The sequence below is a fragment of the Lemur catta genome, chromosome 9 (assembly GCF_020740605.2).
Source record: "Lemur catta isolate mLemCat1 chromosome 9, mLemCat1.pri, whole genome shotgun sequence".
In the NCBI taxonomy this organism is placed as follows: Eukaryota; Metazoa; Chordata; class Mammalia; order Primates; family Lemuridae; genus Lemur; species Lemur catta.
This window is the reverse complement of record NC_059136.1, coordinates 27,791,187-27,810,763: the sequence shown is the minus strand read 5'-3', so window position 1 is coordinate 27,810,763 and position 19,577 is coordinate 27,791,187. Positions and strand designations below refer to the sequence as shown.

The 19,577-nt window shown below is 43.0% G+C and overlaps 1 protein-coding gene across 1 annotated transcript in view; it reads right to left on the bottom strand.

Annotated features, from left to right (window-relative positions):
- FAM135B (family with sequence similarity 135 member B) overlaps nucleotides 1-19,082 on the bottom strand; it is a 180,894-nt gene extending 161,812 nt beyond the window's left edge. Inside the window, exon 1 of the mRNA XM_045561074.1 lies at nucleotides 18,984-19,082. Within this exon, the coding sequence (XP_045417030.1) occupies nucleotides 18,984-19,060 (77 nt within the window). The 5' untranslated portion in view covers nucleotides 19,061-19,082. The remainder of the gene's footprint in view (nucleotides 1-18,983) is intronic.
- Between the last annotated feature and the right edge of the window lie 495 nt (nucleotides 19,083-19,577).

Below are 19,577 nucleotides of genomic sequence, written 5' to 3'. Positions count from 1 at the left end.
GGCCTGTGCGGCTGCTGTAATTTCAGTGGCAGGGAGCCCGGGGCAGTGCACTGGAAGATTTTCAACAGAGCACTGAGGCCATGCATGACCTGGCACCAGCTCACCTCTCCAGCAGCACAGCGGCCTCACTTCACTTTCTGAAATAAGCTGTCCCTGCCTCGGGGCCTCACGGCTGCCCTTTCGCATCCTCTTTTCTTCCACCTGCATTTGGCTATCTCTTAATTAACCTTCAGTCTCTCTTGCGTTACTTCCTCAAAGAAGCCTTTCCTGAACCCTCGGTCTAAATTAGGAGTCTCCTGCCGTACTGTCTATGGGCACCTGCACTTTGCACCATAGCACATATTTCAAACTGAATGCTCTACTTAGAAAAGGGAGTTTCGGTTTTATGTGTGTTCTCCCATTGGACTGATGTTTCCTGAGAGCAGGGACTGTCCTGTTTGGGTCATAGCCATGAAAGCGGCCCCCAGCACTGTGTCCATCTATGCAGTAGACACTCAAAAAATGCGGTTTCATTGTTGAATCAACGGACAATGAGGGTCAAAATATTTCAAACCAACTCATCCATTTATCAACAAGCTTTAGTGGAGCCCCACACTAGGCTAGCCCTGAGTGGCAAGCCTGGGGACAGAGGACTTGGTGGAGGAGACGTGGCTGGAAGGCCCTAGCTGCAATGGGGAGGTGATTAGCATAAGTGGTAGGACAAAGGAAAGCAGGGGGGAGGCTCCTAACCCGGGCTCAGCTGCCAGAGAGTTTCCTAAAATAGGTGGCATTAGAGAAGAGACAAAAAACATAAGCAGGAGTCAGCAGAGAGCACAGTATGGACAGCAAGGGTGCTCCTAGCAGTAGCAGGGGCAGGTGCAAAGCTTGGAGGCAACAGAGCATACCTAAGTCTGGGTAATTCCTAATGGACAGGTTGGGGGGGGGGTGCTTACTTCAAGTCAGCTGCCAGAGTTATGACAGAAACCCTCAGTTTAACAATGTGGCACCCCCAAATTCATTCATTCAAGCCCCTTTGGCATAGCATGTGAGGATTCTGTGATATTAACCCTGTCTGTTGTGCAGCTGTATCTGGAATGACTCACAGCCCCGAGCCACCCAATTATCTGGCCATAACACCTGACATCCCAAAGTTGAGAAGAGGGAGGGGCCTCCTCTGACCCTATTCTTGGCCTTTTCTGAATTCTCCAAAGGCAAACTAGACTCGTTAGACTCTGCCTTGGAAGAGCTCCCCTATCATCTTACATGATGGCCTCTGCTGCCTCAGTTTCTCTATCGTAGAAGGTGAATGTGGATAGGACTTGCTTCAGTTTCTGTGAAGATTAAATTTTATCATGTAAAGAGCTCAGCAAAGGGCCTGGCAAGTAGCAAGCACTCATGAATGTTCACGGCAATCACACTGTACAATAACATGTGTCTGTTTCTCTCGTGAGGGTTTAGTAGCCTAAGGGAAAGGTCTTGTGCTTGTCACTTCTGAGTCCCTAATATGTAGCACACTGATTGGCACGTGGGTATTGATTACAGTTTGATGAATGAATAAATAAATTAACAAAAGAAAGAATGAAGGGGTGGAAGTGAAGGAAGGTGTGTGGTAGGGCAATGTCTTCTCTAAGAGGAGAAGGAGGATAGGACTTTTCAGAGCATCTCGGTAACTATTTCCTCATCCACCAAGAGCGTGAGCCCAGATGCTTCCTAAACAAAGAGTGAACATGGAGCTCAGAGCTTGAGAACACAAACTATCACTCCCTGTGGTGTCAATGATCCAAAAGCCCACGATTGGCTCCATCTCAGAGAGAACAAAAAAGACAGCAATACTCATAGGAAGTCTTGGATCCTTTGCCCCAACATCAGAACCCACACTGACGCTTAGAAGTTCTGCAAGTCATCTCTGCATGAACATAGTGCATGGAAACCCAGGCTCAGAAAGATCACAAGAAGGAACAGCCAAAAGGAATTGTGCCCCATTAGGCCTGCACACTGGAGAAACAAAGACAGCCTGCTGCTTTTATAATTAACAGCCCTCTTATAACCTTCTGAGATTTTTTATTTTTATTTTTTAAGGTGCCTGAAGTAGCAGTCCTCAATCACCCACCACCCACTCTGTTTGCAGATCTCCAGGGGTGGCAAGTCAGGGCCCGCGCCAGACACAGCAGTTCTGGGAGAATCGGACATTATGAATCAACACATCCTTAGAGGTTCCCTGATCTGATCTAATAACGCACAGCCAAGCGCTGCCTCAGACTGTCAGTGTTACCTAGGATAAGTCACATCATCTCTGTGTCCCTTGGTTCCCTCACCTACAAAGTGGTGGCAGAATTGTAGTCCTGACATCAGGAGGTTGTTCTAAGAATTAAATGAGATGATAACTACCATATGAAACCTAGCAGTATACCAGGCTCATGGCAAGTGTTCATTAAATGGTGGCTAATACTACTGTTACTGTTTGCACTATTGTTATCCCAGTGGCTCAAATATGCACAAAGATGTCCTCATGTTCTGAGCAGCAACCCCAGAGTTGCCCCCACCCAGGGAAATGTCAACCAGACCAGCTCTTCTTTTTCCTCTTTTACATATCAGCCTGTTCTGTAAGATTCCACTGGAGAAAAGAAAGCCAAAGCTTTACAAACAAGAATGCTTGCAGACCTCCCACCTAACCCTTCACCTGCTTCCCTGTCTTCCTTCTTCTCACTCCCAGTCTCAGTTCAGGATGTCAGAGAAACTAAGGACAAGTCTAATTAATCTTCTTGGGAGACCATTATTGACCACAAAGTGGTGCTCACACAGCTCAGAATCATCACCACTTCATTAAACTACTCCTTGTGAAACAGTTGGGGCAGAATTTGCCAGGTTTCGAGTGATCAGGTTTGTCAACACACTTGCCCAGTGTCCTGGACTGGACACATGGATGGGCACACAGAGCCCCTGAGGTCTGCCTGGGCAGAGAGGAGTGGCCACGCCCAGCCCCCTGCCACGACAGGCCAGGAGGTGTCCTCAAGCTCGCACTGGACTAATGCCACTCATGAAATAACTGCAACAAAAGCAAAGGGTGTACCGCTCAGCCTCCTTATGACTTAGCTATCTTGTAAGATCGGGAGCTGTTTAGTGGAAGGGACGCAGGATGTGGGTTTTGGAAGGCAAACAGTATGGCTTCTGGGAAAGAGCGTGGACTTGGAGGTGAGATAGACATGGAATAGAACCCTGGACCCCTCACAGAGTAGCCTGCATGGCTTTGAATAAATTATCTGGCTTTACTCTTTGTTGAAGGCTGCATGCTCATGCATAAAATAGAAAAGATTATATCTGTTTCTCCAGGATAAGTAAATGAAGTGACGCAGATAAAATGCCTAGGACAATCCCTAGGATATAGGAGGATATAGCAGGGATTAAGCACAAGCTGGCTGGTGTTTTCAAGCTGGCTGTTTTTTTGTGTGTATGTTTGGGTTTTTTTTTTTTTTTTCCTTTTTTTTTTTTAATTCTCCAACATTTGACATATGGCTGGCCTCGTATTACTTATTTGATATATACATGATGACAGGAAGAATGAATGAATGAGTGAATACATATGTGTGTAGATGGACAGATGGATGGATGGGTGGATGGAGACTCTCAATAAAGGTATTTTTGTAGCCTGTACACGCACCCTTTCTGCAGGCTAAAATAAGCAAAGTGGAGCCTGAAATCCAAAGCATGTATAAGAACACATAAGCTCTGCAGTGAGCCAGGAACAGGCTTCAATCCTGGGTTTCCTATTCGCCTATAGTAGCGCTCCCTCAGGCAAACTGTGGAATAACCACGATGAGGATGATGATGATGATGAAGAATAACCACATAGCTAAAATTTAATAAGAACAATACACACAATTTATTTTTCACAAAAACCCTGTGAGTTAGATACTATCATTGTTTCCATTTTCAGATAAGAAGAGGTTAAGTAACTTGTCCAAAACCATATTGCTCAAAGAGGTCCTGGGGTACGAACCTGAACTAAGGCACTCTGACACCAGAGCCCAAATCCCAGTCCCTGAGCAAATCTCTCTGAATTCCCTGTGTGTCCCCATCTGGCATCTAAGAAGTTTCCTCATTCTCGTGATATTTCAAACATGCAAACTAGAGCATGCTATGTGAAGTGTTTAATGTAAACAGACAGCAATAAATGTCATCCTCTTCCTTTACCTAAGTCAACATTCTTCAGTCAGTATTCAAACGAAGGCCGCTAGACAGGAGGACACAAAGCATCTTCCACCTCAGCCCTCCAATCAAATCCAACTTAGTACAATTTGGCAAATCAATCCTTTTGATGTGTGAGAAGCTGGTGGCATGGGGAAAATAGCCATTATCCAAGAAATGTTCTTTGGAATTCTAGTATCAGAAGTTCTTAGTAGGTTTTCTACACACACACACACACACACACACACACACACACACACATGCACACACACTCAGACATGTGTATATGCACACACACTCACACAAACGTACATGTATACACACACACACACACACACACACACACACACACACACGCGCGCACATCTGTGACACAATAAGTATAGAAATGTTGCTGCAGAAAAAAAATCCCCAGAGAGGGATATTGCAGGCTGCAATTGAGGGACTAATGTTCCACTGAATACACTTCAGGATATTTTGGTTTTGAGAGAGAAAAGGCCTTGATTGGGAATCAGAAAATCTGAGATTCTACTGAAGGCAAAGTCCCCTTTTACTGTGCCTGGCTTCCTTATTCACACATTAAGGAAGCTGAACTGTGTGATATATATGCTTATTTCCAGAACTGCCATACGTTATGCCCATACACTTGTCACACTCCTCCCCACTGGATAACACCCATGGTCTTCACATACAAAGTCTTTACAATATACAACTGCTCACCCCCTCACCTCGTGCCCCTATGGTGACTCACTCACTGCAGTTTGCCTGGGACTTTCCTGGCCTTAGCACTGGAAGTCCCACATCCCAGGAACTCCCTTCAGTCCTGAGAAAAAACAGAATCTACCCAAAACTGCTGTTACTCCACATAAAATCATGTCTTTTCACGCCTTTCCAAATTCTGTTCCCTCCACACAAAATTGGTAGATACTACTTGTTCGGGTTTAATTGTGTTCACAAAAGATATGTTGAAGTCCTAACTCCCAAGACCTCGGAATGTGGTATGATTTGGAAATAGGGCCATTACAGAGGGAATCAAGTTAAAATGAGGTCATTAGAGTGGTCCCTAATCCAAAATGACTGGCGTCATAAAAACAGAGAAAGACATGCACAGAGGGAAGACCCTGTGAAGGGACACAGGTCTCCAGGTGAGGGTGAAGGCAGAAAGTGGAGTGCTTCACTTAAAAGCCACAAAACATCAAAGATTACCAGAAAGCTATTGGAAGGTAGAAAAAAAGGCAGGGAACAAATTCTCTCTCCCGTCACTCAAAACAAATCCTGACGGCACCCTGATTTCAGGCTTCTAGACACCAGAACAGTGAGACAACAAGTTTCTGTTGTTGAGTATACCCAGTTTGGGGCACTTTGTTATGGCGACTCTAGGAAACCAACACACCACGAATTCCTGCATGCTTAGGGCAGGTGTTTTGATTAACACAGTACACTTTCCTATTGATTCTGAAGGCAACCTTGAACTTGTTGACATAGTACTCTCGGTACCCACGACATAAGAGAAGGAGCTCCACAAAGGCTGAGCCTGTGACATGAATTGGGAAGCCACTCCCACACAGATGGTGTTTAAACCCATGGGACTGGGTCACTCAGGTGGTGAAGCTATACCAATTTGATTGCCAAAGACTGAGATATTGGCTGGGATGCATTTTAATAATAGGCAGGGTTATGCTGATTTGAATGTCAGGAACTAAACAATAAATGATTGAGATAATGGATATGCCAATTACCATGATTTGATCATTATACATTGTATGCATGTATCACAATAGCACATGTACCCCATAAATGTATACAACTATTATGTATAAATAAGTAAATAAATATCATGCTGTAAACCTTACAAAAAATTCAAGATTCATGTACAATCTTATGATCGGCAGTTGTTTTCCTTTTGTATTCAGTAAATACAGCTTGGCTGATGGAGCTGGGTTCCTCCTGGGAGGCAAATATCAATCCATCTTCTCTCCTCCCCTCTCCCTCTGCCTTTAACCACTTGAGTCTAAAGATTTGTCTCAGTTAGGATGGGGAGAGACAGGAAGAAATCCCATTTTGGCTTTCATGCCTGTTCCTAATCCTTATTGCTCAATCTGTTCTCCTCAATGCCCCTCAGTAGGAGAGAATCATGAACTTTCCCAGCTATAAATAACAGACATTGGCTCCATTTCGTTACTGTTTCTTATGGTTCTATAGCTCACTAGGTCATGGGAAGAGAGGAATCAGTAGTGGGATTTGAGTTATATACAAACTAACCCCCACTTCTCAGAAATTACTAATCAATGGGGTTTGGGGCGCAGTAAGAAACCTCTTTGCCACACTGCTCAGTAAATATCTCCCTTATCATCATCACCCAGCTGGCATAAGTAACCACACCCAATGCATGAATTCAGTCTCTCTCCCTGCTGCAATCTACTCTCCACACTTGAGCCAAATGAGGCTCTAACCCACATCTCATCACATCACTCCCCTATTTAAGACATCCTATATTCATCCCTCCCACACCATCCCCAAACAAGAAAACCCAGACTCCTTGGTGTGGTTTTCAACCTCCTCTGGGATGCCTTCTCTGTGTCACTCCCCCAAAATCATCATTGTGATGGGGTGTCCAGGGTGAACGGCTCTGCCCCATAGCTGGTCTCTGGCTGCCACCACGTTGAGCAGCAAAACCTGGTTTACAGGTCAGGTCTCCCCAGTTCGTGGTGAGATTTCCCTCTGCGAGGTCAGTTCCCATCCATATTTGCAGCATTTGCATACCAGGCTCTCTTGTTGTTTGCTCTCATCACACAAATTGTTCTGGCAAAGGCTAGCCTTGACCCCCGAGGCCAGCTTCAAGACACTTTTTGGTCCTCATACCCTTAGATCCCTCTGCAACATTTGGCCAGTGGGATGCCCCCTCCTTCTGGCTCCCACATCTCTTGGATTCTGACTTCTTTGTCCTGATTCTCCTTGCACCTCCCCAACAGCTATACCTCAGACTCTTTGCCAGTTTCTCCACCTTTAAGTGCACTTAAATTGTGACTTTTTTCACCTTTGGAACCTGGTCTCATTAACAAAATAAAAGACAGTGTTGATAACGCTACCTTTAGAGACCAACAGCTATGAATCCAAACCCTGAGGCTGCCATGGGGTAGCCAGGTGACCCTGAGCCTCACTGTACTCATCTGTAAAAGACAAATATAACAATAATGCCTAGCTCATAGTGCTGCCCATGGCATCAAGTGAGTTGACACAGGAAAGCTCCTGACACACAGCAGTCTGAGCCCACAAAGCCTATACTAGTGTCACACAGTCATGGAGTGATCTCAGTCAGACTCACGTATGCCCAAGAGCTGGCGAATCCCAGCCCAGACTCGCACCAGGCCTCTGCTTGCTGCCTGGTCCTCCTCTCCTTCAGCCTCATCAATTCATTCACCCAAGGGAAGGGCTGACCACCAAGGCGACCTATCCCTTCCCCTCAGCACAAGGTGCAAGCACCAGTTCTTCCGATCCCATTGCCTCAACAGCTCCCCAAAATTCTCCCTCTGAGCTACCCTGAACACTTTCATCACTTCTCCCCACCCCAGTGGTCATCCTCTTTGCTTACAAGGTGTCATTTCTATAACACGCATAATCAAGCAACTCCCTTACTTAAATTGTTACATAGTCTTCCTTTGTCTGCAAGATGCAATCCCAGCTCTACAAAGGGACTCACTCGTGTGCCCTTCTTGATCAGTCTCTCAGTCTCGCTGCTACTTGGCCAGTCCCATCCAACCCACTCTGTGGAAACACCACGTTCACACAGCGCTCCTGAGCACTGCCGTGCTTCCTAGGAGATGCCAGGTCCTTTTTTCATTTCTAGACCTCAGTGTGTGCTATTCCTAATATCTGAGACCCCCCCTGGCCTGTATATGGCTAGTGAACGCCCCCCCTTTTAGGCAACCCATCCTGATACCTCCTGGGGGTGTGGGGGGATCCCTGCCCTACCTCAGCACCTAGTCCATGCTCTGCCTTCCATCTCTGGCATCACTTTCTTGACTTACACCTCTCTCTCCACACTGTATTGTTAACTACTTGAGTTCACAGCTGTGCCGTTCATTGTTCTGCCCAGAACGTGTAGGAGAGAGCCAACAAGAACCAGAGCTCGGGGTCTCCTAAACGAGCAACTTGATGACAGTCTGTAAATGAATAAAGGAAGGGAAATGGCCCCGGGTCTATTTTACAAGGAGGCATTTGTACAGGAATGTCATGGGGGGAAGACCACATGTTCTCTCTTGAGGAAGACGACATCGGTGAGAACTGAGTGAGCAAAGGGGAGACTTTTGTCACTCATTCACTTTTAAAGAATGAGAAAAAAGGGACCATCTCTGAGTGCTCTGTCTAGGGAAAGAACTTTCATCAAGGAGGTGCGAGCATGTCTGGCTAAGAAAGTATCTCTTGGTTCTGCTAGTCATTGGCTGGTAGGATTCAATTCTCAAAACCCACATTATCCCCTCATTACTCAAGGAGAGACCCTGGCAGGAACAGAGTGGCTGGAAAGGAAGTCTGAGTATCATTTCCTCCTGAGACTAGTGCTCTGGAGTCTTGCTGTTTGCAGCCAAGCATAGTGGTTAAGAAAGGGGGAGAAAGGCCCAGAGAAAATAAAATATGCACTGTGAGTGCTATGGTCTGAATGGGTCCCCTCCAAAATTCATGTTGAAACTTAACCTCCATTGTGGTGTTGTAAAGAGGTGGCTTTTTGGAGAATGTGATTAAATCACGAGGGCTCTGCCCTCAGGAATGATTAGTGCCTGATAAAAGGGCTGGAGAGAACTAGCTGAGGCCCTTTTGCCTTTCTGCCTCCACTATGGGAGGGTGCTGTGGCCACCCCTCTGCATGTAAGGACACAGCAAGAGGGCCCTCACCAGACACTGAACTGGTGGCTTGATCCTGAACTTCTCAGCCTCTAGAACTGTGAAAAAAATAATTTATGTCCTTTATAAATTACCCAGTCTCAGGGATTTTCTTATGGCAGCACTAAAGGCAAGAGAGAGAGTCCATGGAATTTGTGGACTCTGGAGTCCAGACATTCCAGAATGAACTTCTCCACCTGGCCACTTCCAGGATGTGCAAAACCAAAGAAGATGTTGAACCCAGGTGCGTCTCTGCTTCCTCTATGACTTAAGGATGATAAATACTATGTTACCTGTAAAATTATGAGGCTTATATGAGGTTAATGGTAATAACACAAAGATTTTAAATTTCCTTCTCCAAAGAATTCTGGTTGACTCTGGAGGGTTAAGACATAAAAGATAGTTTCATCAAATGACAGTAAAGAGATTTTTTTTTTTCCAAGAAAACACAAACTTTCACTTGTTCTGAGAATGAGCATGCTGGTGAAAGCAAAGATGTACCTACTTTGAGGAAGAACGGCAGAACATCCTTCCAATACTCTTTTTGTTTTTTCCAAAAGTTCCCAAGCAGTAACTCAGCTACCTGAATATCAATGCAGCCATGGAAACTCCAGCATCAGCTAGATGAACGATTTGCTGATTTTTTTCTGTTCACAAAAGCTCCTCTCACTCAAAAAGTGTAGATCCATTGTCTCATGCCATGGAGTTTTTTAATTAGTGTTTAATTCCTCTGAGATTTGTAAAATTCCTTTTGCAGGGGTTTTGGAGGAGGTGGAGCAGAGAAGATTTGGAAGTAAACAAGGATTGTTAGGTCAGAGATCATTTCCTCCTTCACCTTGTTCAGTGATAAAGAGCTTGTCAAATGGAGCATGAATCTTCATCAGCGTTACCTGGGACTATGAAGTAAGACCAGCAACAAAATGTATTCCTTTCTAGGGTATATTATTTACATTATTAAGAGAGAAATGTTTCCTAATTAATCAAGAAAAAAATACCATGACAAATTTTGAATAATAAAATGCATTTCAATATTTAAAATAAAAATGTAAGACAAGTAAAATGTCCCCAAATACAGCATTATTTAAATAAATTATAATGGAACCATATGATGGAAATTCTATGTAGCTATTAAATATACTGTAAAAATATGCAGAGTTACTGAAAATGTTCACAGCATGGAAAGTGAGAAAAATACAGAACAACTTGAACACTACATTTTCAAGAAAAACACATGTGAATATAAAATAGTCATTGCCTAGTGAAAGAATTATGGTGACATTTTTATCTTTATACTTATTTTCCACAATACACATATTACTTTTATAATCACAACTATACACACACACAGTGAAGATACCTGAAGGAATACATTTCAAATTGCTTTTGGGCAACACTTGACAACTGATAGATGAAAAAGAGCAGTTAATGATCTCATTGTCTTACATTCTGGGGTTTAGTATATCTCTTTTGACTATATTTCACTAGTGTTCCTAAAGCTATCATTTCTTTAGAAATGTGGCATTTTCACTTTGTTGATCTCCAATGTGTGATAAAGAAAAAAGGGATTTTTCCCATTGAAGCCAATAAGAACCATCATGGTTTCACAATGGCAAGAAGACCCCTTCCTGAGGGATTAGCAGTAGTGAGTACAAGGCAAAAAGCACCTGCTTAAAATATAGGAAGGAGCACAAATTCAGAGCCTCACCCACCCAGCAGTCTGTGCCAGTCCTGGCACTACCCAGCTGAGGACGTCTGGTTCAGAGTTTTAGTTATCTTATAGTCAGTGGGATAGACAGGCCACAGTGGCATCGGGCCATCCTGACAGGCATTGCAAAGCCTGGACCTCTGTTTTCCTAGGTGATTTAATTGACATCTAATGAAGATCCTACAAAAGTACATGATGAAAAAGTGAGACCAGAGAAGTTTAGTAACTTGTCTGTAGGTACCCAGCTAGTAATAGAAGAAAACAAATTAGAACAAATATCAGTGTCTCCCAAATGCTTGTGCTTTCCTACTATGCCACCTTCATGGTTACAGGTGCCCTTTCACTCTCCTTGAAAGACCTGAGTGAGAACCAGCGAGTACCTGTAGGGTTCAGAGTACGTTTAGAGTACAAAACTAGAAAGGAGCGCACTCCCCGTGGCATTCTACTCTGCGTTTGATTCCACGGGGTGGGGAGGGAGGCCCTGTGGGTGGCTCTGGGCTCACCAGAGGCATTTTAAATCTCTGCAGGGCAACATCTGGTCCCCTAGAAAGGGCTTTTCTTTACACACCTGCCAAGCACGTCCTCGGCCAGGGGTTAAGAGGATAAAAGGCTCAAAGCAGCAGGCTGATGAAGTCACAGATTAAAAGGCAAATACAGAAAAACAGGACAGGGCAACCATTAATAGGAATGTGGATTTGCAAGAAAAATAATCTAAAATGTCCATCTACATAAGCCCTGGGGTAAACTGACATTTACTCATCATAGGAATAATGGTAATAAAGCCATTGTGTGGAGGGAGAAGATCAAAGTTTTATTACAATGATAATCATAGAATTTAAGAGATAAAAAGATGCTTAGACACTTTTTGTGCTAGATGAAACCCTGACCATACCCTAAACTGAACTGGCTTCCACAAAAGTAAAGGGAGTGTATTTGTTTAAACAACTGAAAATCAAGGCACTGGAATGGTGTGTCAAAGCCACCGCTTCTGTGGTGTCCAGATCATACGCACTGACCATTCAGCATGGTGGACACCCTGCCCTCGCAGACGCACCCCTGCCGAAGCCCTGGCAGTGCTGTCCTTGTAGGTCCTCCTGCACGCTGACCAGCCACCTCTGCCGTGGCCGCCTCTTTTTCCAGCAAAGCCGGCCATTCCAGGTGGCTTGCAAACGTGTATAATCTCTTTCAAAACTGTGGCAATGAATGAAAAGGAACTCAACATATTTTAATAAGAGAAGAGAAAAAAAGGATTGTTTCTGACAGAAACAGGCAAATCAATTAACTGATCTCTGACAAGCAAAGATAATTGTATTTCAGAGTCTATTAAGGCACATCAGGGCTGGTGAGCTGATTTCACAGGGGAGCTAGACGTCGCCGGGCATTAATCAGTGTTGGGGAACATGGGCTGGAAACCCGAGATGGCATTTTCCTTCAGGAGCCACTTGACTTATGACTCCACCATCTTCACTTCAGTAGAGAAAAGGCAGGTGAGTTTGTGCAAAGGGAATTTCAATCCTAACATTTCTACAAGCTTTTGAACTTCCATGTCAGATCTGATGACACTGATTTCAGGCCCTTTTTGTGAGACTTTTCTGTAAATAGGGACAGAATTTTTCAGTAAAGTCCTATGAAACCTCTGGGCAGAAAATTTCCTACATGATACAGTACAGAAATGTCAGAGGAAAGACAGGAGATGAATCTGTACCTCAAACCATGGAAAACTTCACTCAGAAAGAAAACCAGATTCATTTAGAGCCTTACCTGAATTAGGATTTAAAAACAAATTTGAATTCATTTTTAAGGACAAATGTCAGCTCCATCTCAGCTAACAATATTAGAAAGGAAGGTTCATGATCTCTTAAAATAGATCCAAATTGGTTATGACTACATTGATGATTTACAAATAACCATGTAATGGGTTTTATAATTAATTGTTAATTTAAAAAGTATTTACTTATGAAAAAATTATTGCATACAAAATAAGATCTTCTCTCCTTTTTTCTCACCCCAGCACCATGCTGGAAAGCTAACACAGAATCTCTGTAGTTTTTACAGTGGCAGAGTGTGCAAAGGAGTTAAGATCCAATCTTCTATTGGGGAAGAGAAAACTTCATGAAAGGACTTATGAAAGGCCAAGATTACTTAGCACGTGGAATCTTAGTCTTAACTCAGCCATTTGCAACTCTGGAAATACCTGGGGGACTTTATAGTGCTGACACTGCAGTCTCACTATAGAAGTTTTTTTATTTAATTGGTCTGAAGGGTAGATTTTTCAGTTTCCAGGCAAAACCACTATGTGACAAAGCTCAAGACTTTCACAGAAACTCTTTCAGCAGTGCTCCCTGTGCTTTTCAACCAGAACCACCAGGAGGACGTGTTAAAACATGGTGTCCTGAGCCCCTCAACCACAGGTCCTGACTTAGCAGGTCTGAGACAACAGCCAAGAATCCACATTTCTAATAAGTTCCCAGGAGAACTTATGGACCACACCTTGGGTAGCATCAATTTAAACAGTACGTTAGGAATTAGGAATTGTCTTCTATTAACATCACTTAATAAAGATCGATGTGACCCATCTGCAACTGAAGAAGTTTCAACACAAGAAACAAAAAGTTCCATCCAATCAAAGATAAGCTATTATTTATCTCTCAGCATGCAGCAGGCTCTAGGCTAGGCACCCTCAATACATAGTCAAATAGGATCAGGTCCTCATTGTTAAGGAGCTCACACTTACTGAAGTTAGCGGAAATTAACCAGTGCGGAGGGGTCAAGGAGGTGGAGGGGAGGGAAAATAACCAACCTAATGGGTAATATGAAAACTATCTGGGTGATGGGTATAACTATAGCTGGGACTCAAATATTACAAAAATGATCCATACAATCTAAAACATTTGTACTTCCTTAATATTTTGAAAATAAATAAATAAATAAATTACAAGTCACTAAAAAGAGAGAGAGAGAGAGAGAAGACAAAGCCACATATAACATCTCCAACACTCCCTTTTTGCAGTGTCCTCTTCTGCTCTCTAAGACAGTTTGTGGCAGTTGACACTAGCATCCCTACCACCCCAAGGCTAACGAAAAGTAGGCTGTAATAAATATATAAATAACTCCTCTTACCTGCCCCACTCCCCACTCCTTCACTTCATCCATAAATTGTCACCTTTGGCCTTTCAGGTGGGCTCTGCTTCCTAAGACCACTGAGCCCCAGGACTCCCACTATTCCAGGTTTTCTGCACAGCTGACACCCACCTATGTTTAAGGTGACAGCTCTGTTGTCATTTCACTCCAGGATGTCTTCTCTGACTCTGCCTACAGACTGGATCCCCCCTTCTTCATCTCTTCATGGCACCCCAAGTCTGTGTCGGTGGCAGAACTTACCACACATCATGGCCATTTCCTGTGTATGTATCTGCCTCCCTCACCAGCTGGTAAATACCTTGAGGGAAGGGGCTCTATCTTTTCCTCCCAGTGTTTCCAGGGTCTAATGCAATAGAACATGCTTACCATTGTTTACGGTAATGAACATGTGAGTAGATGACCGAATAAGGCATATGAGGAATGTGGAAAGGCTAAGAATTCATAACATCTAGGCTGAATATAGTAGCTAAGTATCCATACACAGAAAGGGTTTGGTGAGGAGGTTACATTTGAGCTAGTACCTGCATAGAGCAGAGTTTTCAAGGCAGATCTTATGGGAAAGAAGGCCAAGAATGGTCTGAGCACAGACAATAAGATGAGGAGGTTTAAGGTCACACATTCAGGTTTTGAGCACTAGACCGAGGAATGAGAGCAAAAAGAAGCTGGAAGGATTATAAACAGAAAGGCAAGGTGGTCACACGGACCCCTTTGGGTAATACTTCCATTAGTAGAGTTAGTGACAGACTGGAGGCAAGAGTATACTAGGGGTAGCAACAGTTTAGTTGGCATTTCCTAGATACAAGGTACCACACTACCTTCTCTGTAGATATTAATTAGTGACATAGCCCTTCGCATGCCCCATGAGATGGGCTTTGTCACCACCATCTTACAAGCTAGAAAATGTTGGTGCACTGTGATTTTAAGGGATGTTCCCAAGTCCTCAGAGCTCATAAGTGGCAGAGCTTGGCTTCAAATGCAGGTCTGAGCCCAAAGCCAGGTCCCAGTACTTCCTTGGCCCTGGCTTTTTATTGGCATGAGCCTCACCGCTGAATGTGGACATGACACCTCATGTTACTCGTTGACTAGTGTGAGGAAATGCTTTCCCTTGGAGAATTTGCCTCAGTCAATATAGACTTTGGGTAAATGCATGTTGACTGTTTGCTCAAAGCAAACATCATGAAAAGGCAGGGTATGTTCTGGCACCAGAAAAACCATCCACAAATATAAACGTGCTAAAAGCAAAACTCCATGATCAAGGCAAATTATCAGGCAATATTCTGACTTGTGTATCTATGTGCTTCCAATACAGCATCTCACAAAAACTCAAGAGGAGGTCCCTTTCTGGCCAGACGAGGAAACAATAAGCAGGGACATCCGGATGGAGGTACGATGGACATTTCTCATCAACTAGGTGGAACTTGGATGGCCACAGTCAGACTCAGTCAAAGGAAGGCTACTCTCAATCTCCAACCTGAATTTTTACCATCCCAAGGACCCTATATAGCATACATGTAATCATATACCCTTGAGCCCCCATAAAAGGACCAGCTTCCCCAAACCCTACATTTCTTCTCTTACTGACATCGGGAGTTCATTTGCTTTCCTTCACAAACTACCCCAGGGCCCCACTTGCCCACCAGGCTTGGACTGCAGCCAACCCTTCCCCAGGGAGCACAAGCTGGGAAAAGTAATTACATTTCACTCTAAGCACAGCTTCTGTGGGATTCAGAGCAGAAAAATCCTTGAGCACTAGGGATTGTATCTGCCAGGAACTTCCCTGGCAAATGTAGAATCCTGGTCAGCATCACACGCAGCCTGCCCACAGCTCTCTGAAGGCAGGATCCAGGAGCTCAGGGGTTTATTGCTAATCAGACCTTGGAGATCCTAGAACTCACTCCATCCACCTGAGAGGTCTATGTCACTCCACCCAAACCACACCCAGACCTGTCCACAGACGTAGCTGCAATCAAGCTACTCTCAAGCATGTACAGCCATGAGATTATGCCCTCATCCACATCTCAACTATGTACCTGAAGGCACACACTCCTTGGAACCATGAAATGCCAGCATTAAGAGCCAGAAGCCTGTGAAAGTATTTCTGATCTACTGGACTGGTAGTCTCCAAATGTTAATGATTTGCATGCTTATCAGTAAAAAAGTTTTTGAGCATGTAACTCCAATATATGTATATTTACTTATAAATAATAAATATGTACAGTTCTACACATATATATTATGCAGTATATAGAAAAAAGTGTTTTAAATGACAAAAGTGCAATAATTCATGTTTTAAAATAGATAGTTTTGTATTCATGAATCACATAACATTTTTGTTCTCATTTATCTATATTATACAGATAGATGAAATATATATCTATATAGCATATAGATATATAATATATATTCATAAGATCTGGAAGCCTAATTCAATATTAGACTTTAGTGGTGAACATATCTAAACAAAATGCTTCCCTGAAACATATAGATCTAGAAAGAAGAGTATCATAGGCTTACTAAAAACGTCATGATTTCTATACTCATTATTCAATCTCCTTTATACCACCTCAGGGGTCTATTCATGTTTTGGATGTGTCACTTCAAAATGTTTTGCTCATGGTGATGATTTCATACAAGACTCAGACAGTATTTCAAGGTACAATATAGAGCAAGTATGAGATGTGTTGTGGATAATTAAGCTTACAAATCTGTATACCAAATAGTTTTCTGAATAAGACCAAATCTTTCAGCTTACTTATTGTTGGATATGATTAGCTTGTCATCTATAATCTCAGTGTGTATAGCAACAGCCTTTTGCAAGAAGTAGGATACTTGTGGTTCTGGCATTTCCTGGTATTTGGTTTTCTCCCATTATTATTATTACCTTCAATTCATGATTCCTTCAGAGTTCTATGAGGGTTAGTGTAGTTAAAATTAGAAAACAACCGATAGGTGTACATAACTGTCCAGTCACACACTGCAGTATTTTGTGATGTGACAGTGATGTCAACCTATTTGTACTGTGGACTTTCTCTTTGTTCTTTCTCCACATCTGAGTTACTCAATGGGACTGCCCTACGGACAAAGCAAGGTTTTCAGGGTCAGTCTGGATTCTAACTATTAGTGGACCTTGATTTCTTTTTACCTATTTGGCCAAAGCAATTATAAATAAAAGATCTAATATTTCTTCCCATATCCTGATGGCTATCTTATAAATCCTGGGGAAAATGCAGCCCACTTTGGAGACTGGCCTTAAATAATAGAAAATAATACACAATTTTGAGTGAGAAAGCTTTAGCTTCAGCTCCCCCCTTGGCTGTGTTAAAGCTGTGTACTCTTCTACTTCCCTGATATCAAGTTACCTCTCTGGTAAATGAAAATAATAATGCTCACTTCTATGGTTGGTTATAAAGAGTCCGGAGATAATGAATAGAAAAATATCTAACGCCATGATGGACACATGACATTATTAAAACTACTTCCTTTTCTTGCAAATTGTGGAACCTGAAGAGCAGAGTGGCATGGTATGCCAAAGAAACGCCCAGAAGCAGTGGCAAAGCCCAAGCCTCGGGCTCTCATCACTGTGTCAGGTAACTTCTAATCAAATGAGGAGAAGTAGGCAGATGGCAATGGGACTTCTAGGAAGATGCACAGAGCTCTGCCACATCAAAGCCCAGTGCCTGAATCTTGACCAGAATCCTCCCTGTCCCTCCTTCCCTGGAACATAAAGCTGGTCCCAGAATCATTTCCCATTCCTCTTACTCCCTGGTTTAGGTCACCTGCTAAAACCACTCAGGTCCACTGAATTTCACCCTCAAGTAAGAAGGGGCCATGGCACCCAAGAGGCACTTAAAGCATTAATTTCTGAGCTATTCTTTTAACATTGGAGTCTAACCTTGATGGTAAATTATAAAAATGTGCATGGATTTTCACTCTTCCATCAAGAAACAGTATGTATTTCTCCACCCCGAATCTGGACTGGTCTTGTAACTTGCTTTGACCAGTAGAATTCATTCAAAACAGCTTCATGTCATTTCCAAAGCTGGGCATCAAGAGGTTTTGTGTGTATCCACTCTTGCTCTTGGAAGCTAACTAGGTACCAAGCCCAGGAACCCAGCCCTGTGGAGGATCAGAGATCACAGGGAGAAAAACCATAGCCCCCCAGATGAGGGCCCAGGCCTATGAGCAAGCCCAGCTGAGATCGGCCAAGCCTGGTCCAACTCAGTAGAATCACCCAGCTGAACCCAGTCCAATTTGCCTACTCAGAATCATGAGCTAACTGAAAGTTGTTGCTTTAAGCCACTAAGTTTTAGGGTACTTTGTTATGCAGCAAAAGCAAACTGATAGATATCCCTTGTTTTGGTCACTAATTTGCTCTGTTAACTTGGGCACATAACAAAGTCAGTTTCCATGAACTTCGGTTTCCTTATTAGTAACATGGCAGAAGTAGTAGCAGCCATTGTGAGTACATGTAGTCGAGTTTTCATTTAGTTGCATTATATTAATATAACCATTTCTCATCTTCATTGTTTACAATGATTCTGAAAGTTTAATTTATCATGAGAATTTATTGAGATCATGCACATAAAATGGCAAATTCAGAGTACATCCTCAAAACAATAGAAACAACTAGATTTTAACTATGCATTTAAAGATGACATTTGCAAATGCCAACATTCTCAGTGTTTGAAACATCCAGGCACAAGTTGGATAATATGTGGTTTTGGGGAAATGGATGGCCCCCATAAATATTGAGCATACAGACATCTTTTTATCAGAGCTATACAGGCAAGCTTCATTTCCCATAAATTCACTTTCCTTTAAAATACACATATTTCATGGAAAGAGCAACTGAGAAGAGAGAAGGTACAAGGGAGTGCAGGAGGAAGGAGATAAATTAGCATTTTCTAGTCTGTCAATATATGGTTTATTTTCAGATGCAATAAAGGTTTGAATCTTCAACTTGGCAAGAAAACATAATGAAAATCCTTTCCCCATTAATCTCAAATTTCCTATAACCTGCCTTCCCCACATCCACCTCTTCCCAGGGAAATACACACACACACACACACACAATACAAATTGTGAAGAATGCTTACCCTCTCTGAAAAAGATCCACATTATAAAACTTATGTAGCTCTACAGAAAATTCCACCGTTCCTTGTACTTCAGACATGATCCTTTTGGTTCATTACCTGAAAAACAAGAAAGAAATTAACAACTTGATATCACATCAGCCAAACATGGAGAACCTCACTTCTACAACAGGAAATCAACAGTGCTCAGCTGGACAAGAATATCTGACCAACAGGACCCAGGGAGTAGCATGTGTCCACTGAATATCACCACTCAGGGTTCCTTTCATAGAAGAAGATACAGAGAGACGAAATGACTTGCTTAATGTCACACAGCTCACACCTGGAAGGACTGGGACTCAGACCCAGGTATCCTAACTCCAAAGCCTGGCAGGTCCACTGCCAGCTCCTACCTATAAGTACTATGCAGGCAACAGAATCCCAGCTAAGAGCACATCCTTCATGGCTCATGACATAGAATCCCTGTTCTCCCACTTTCTAGCTGTGTGACCTTGTGCAAGTCACTATACTGCTCTTAACCTCAGTGCTCTCATCTGTAACATGAGAACTGGTAATAGCATATAACATTGATAGATGATGGGAAGATTAAATAAATGC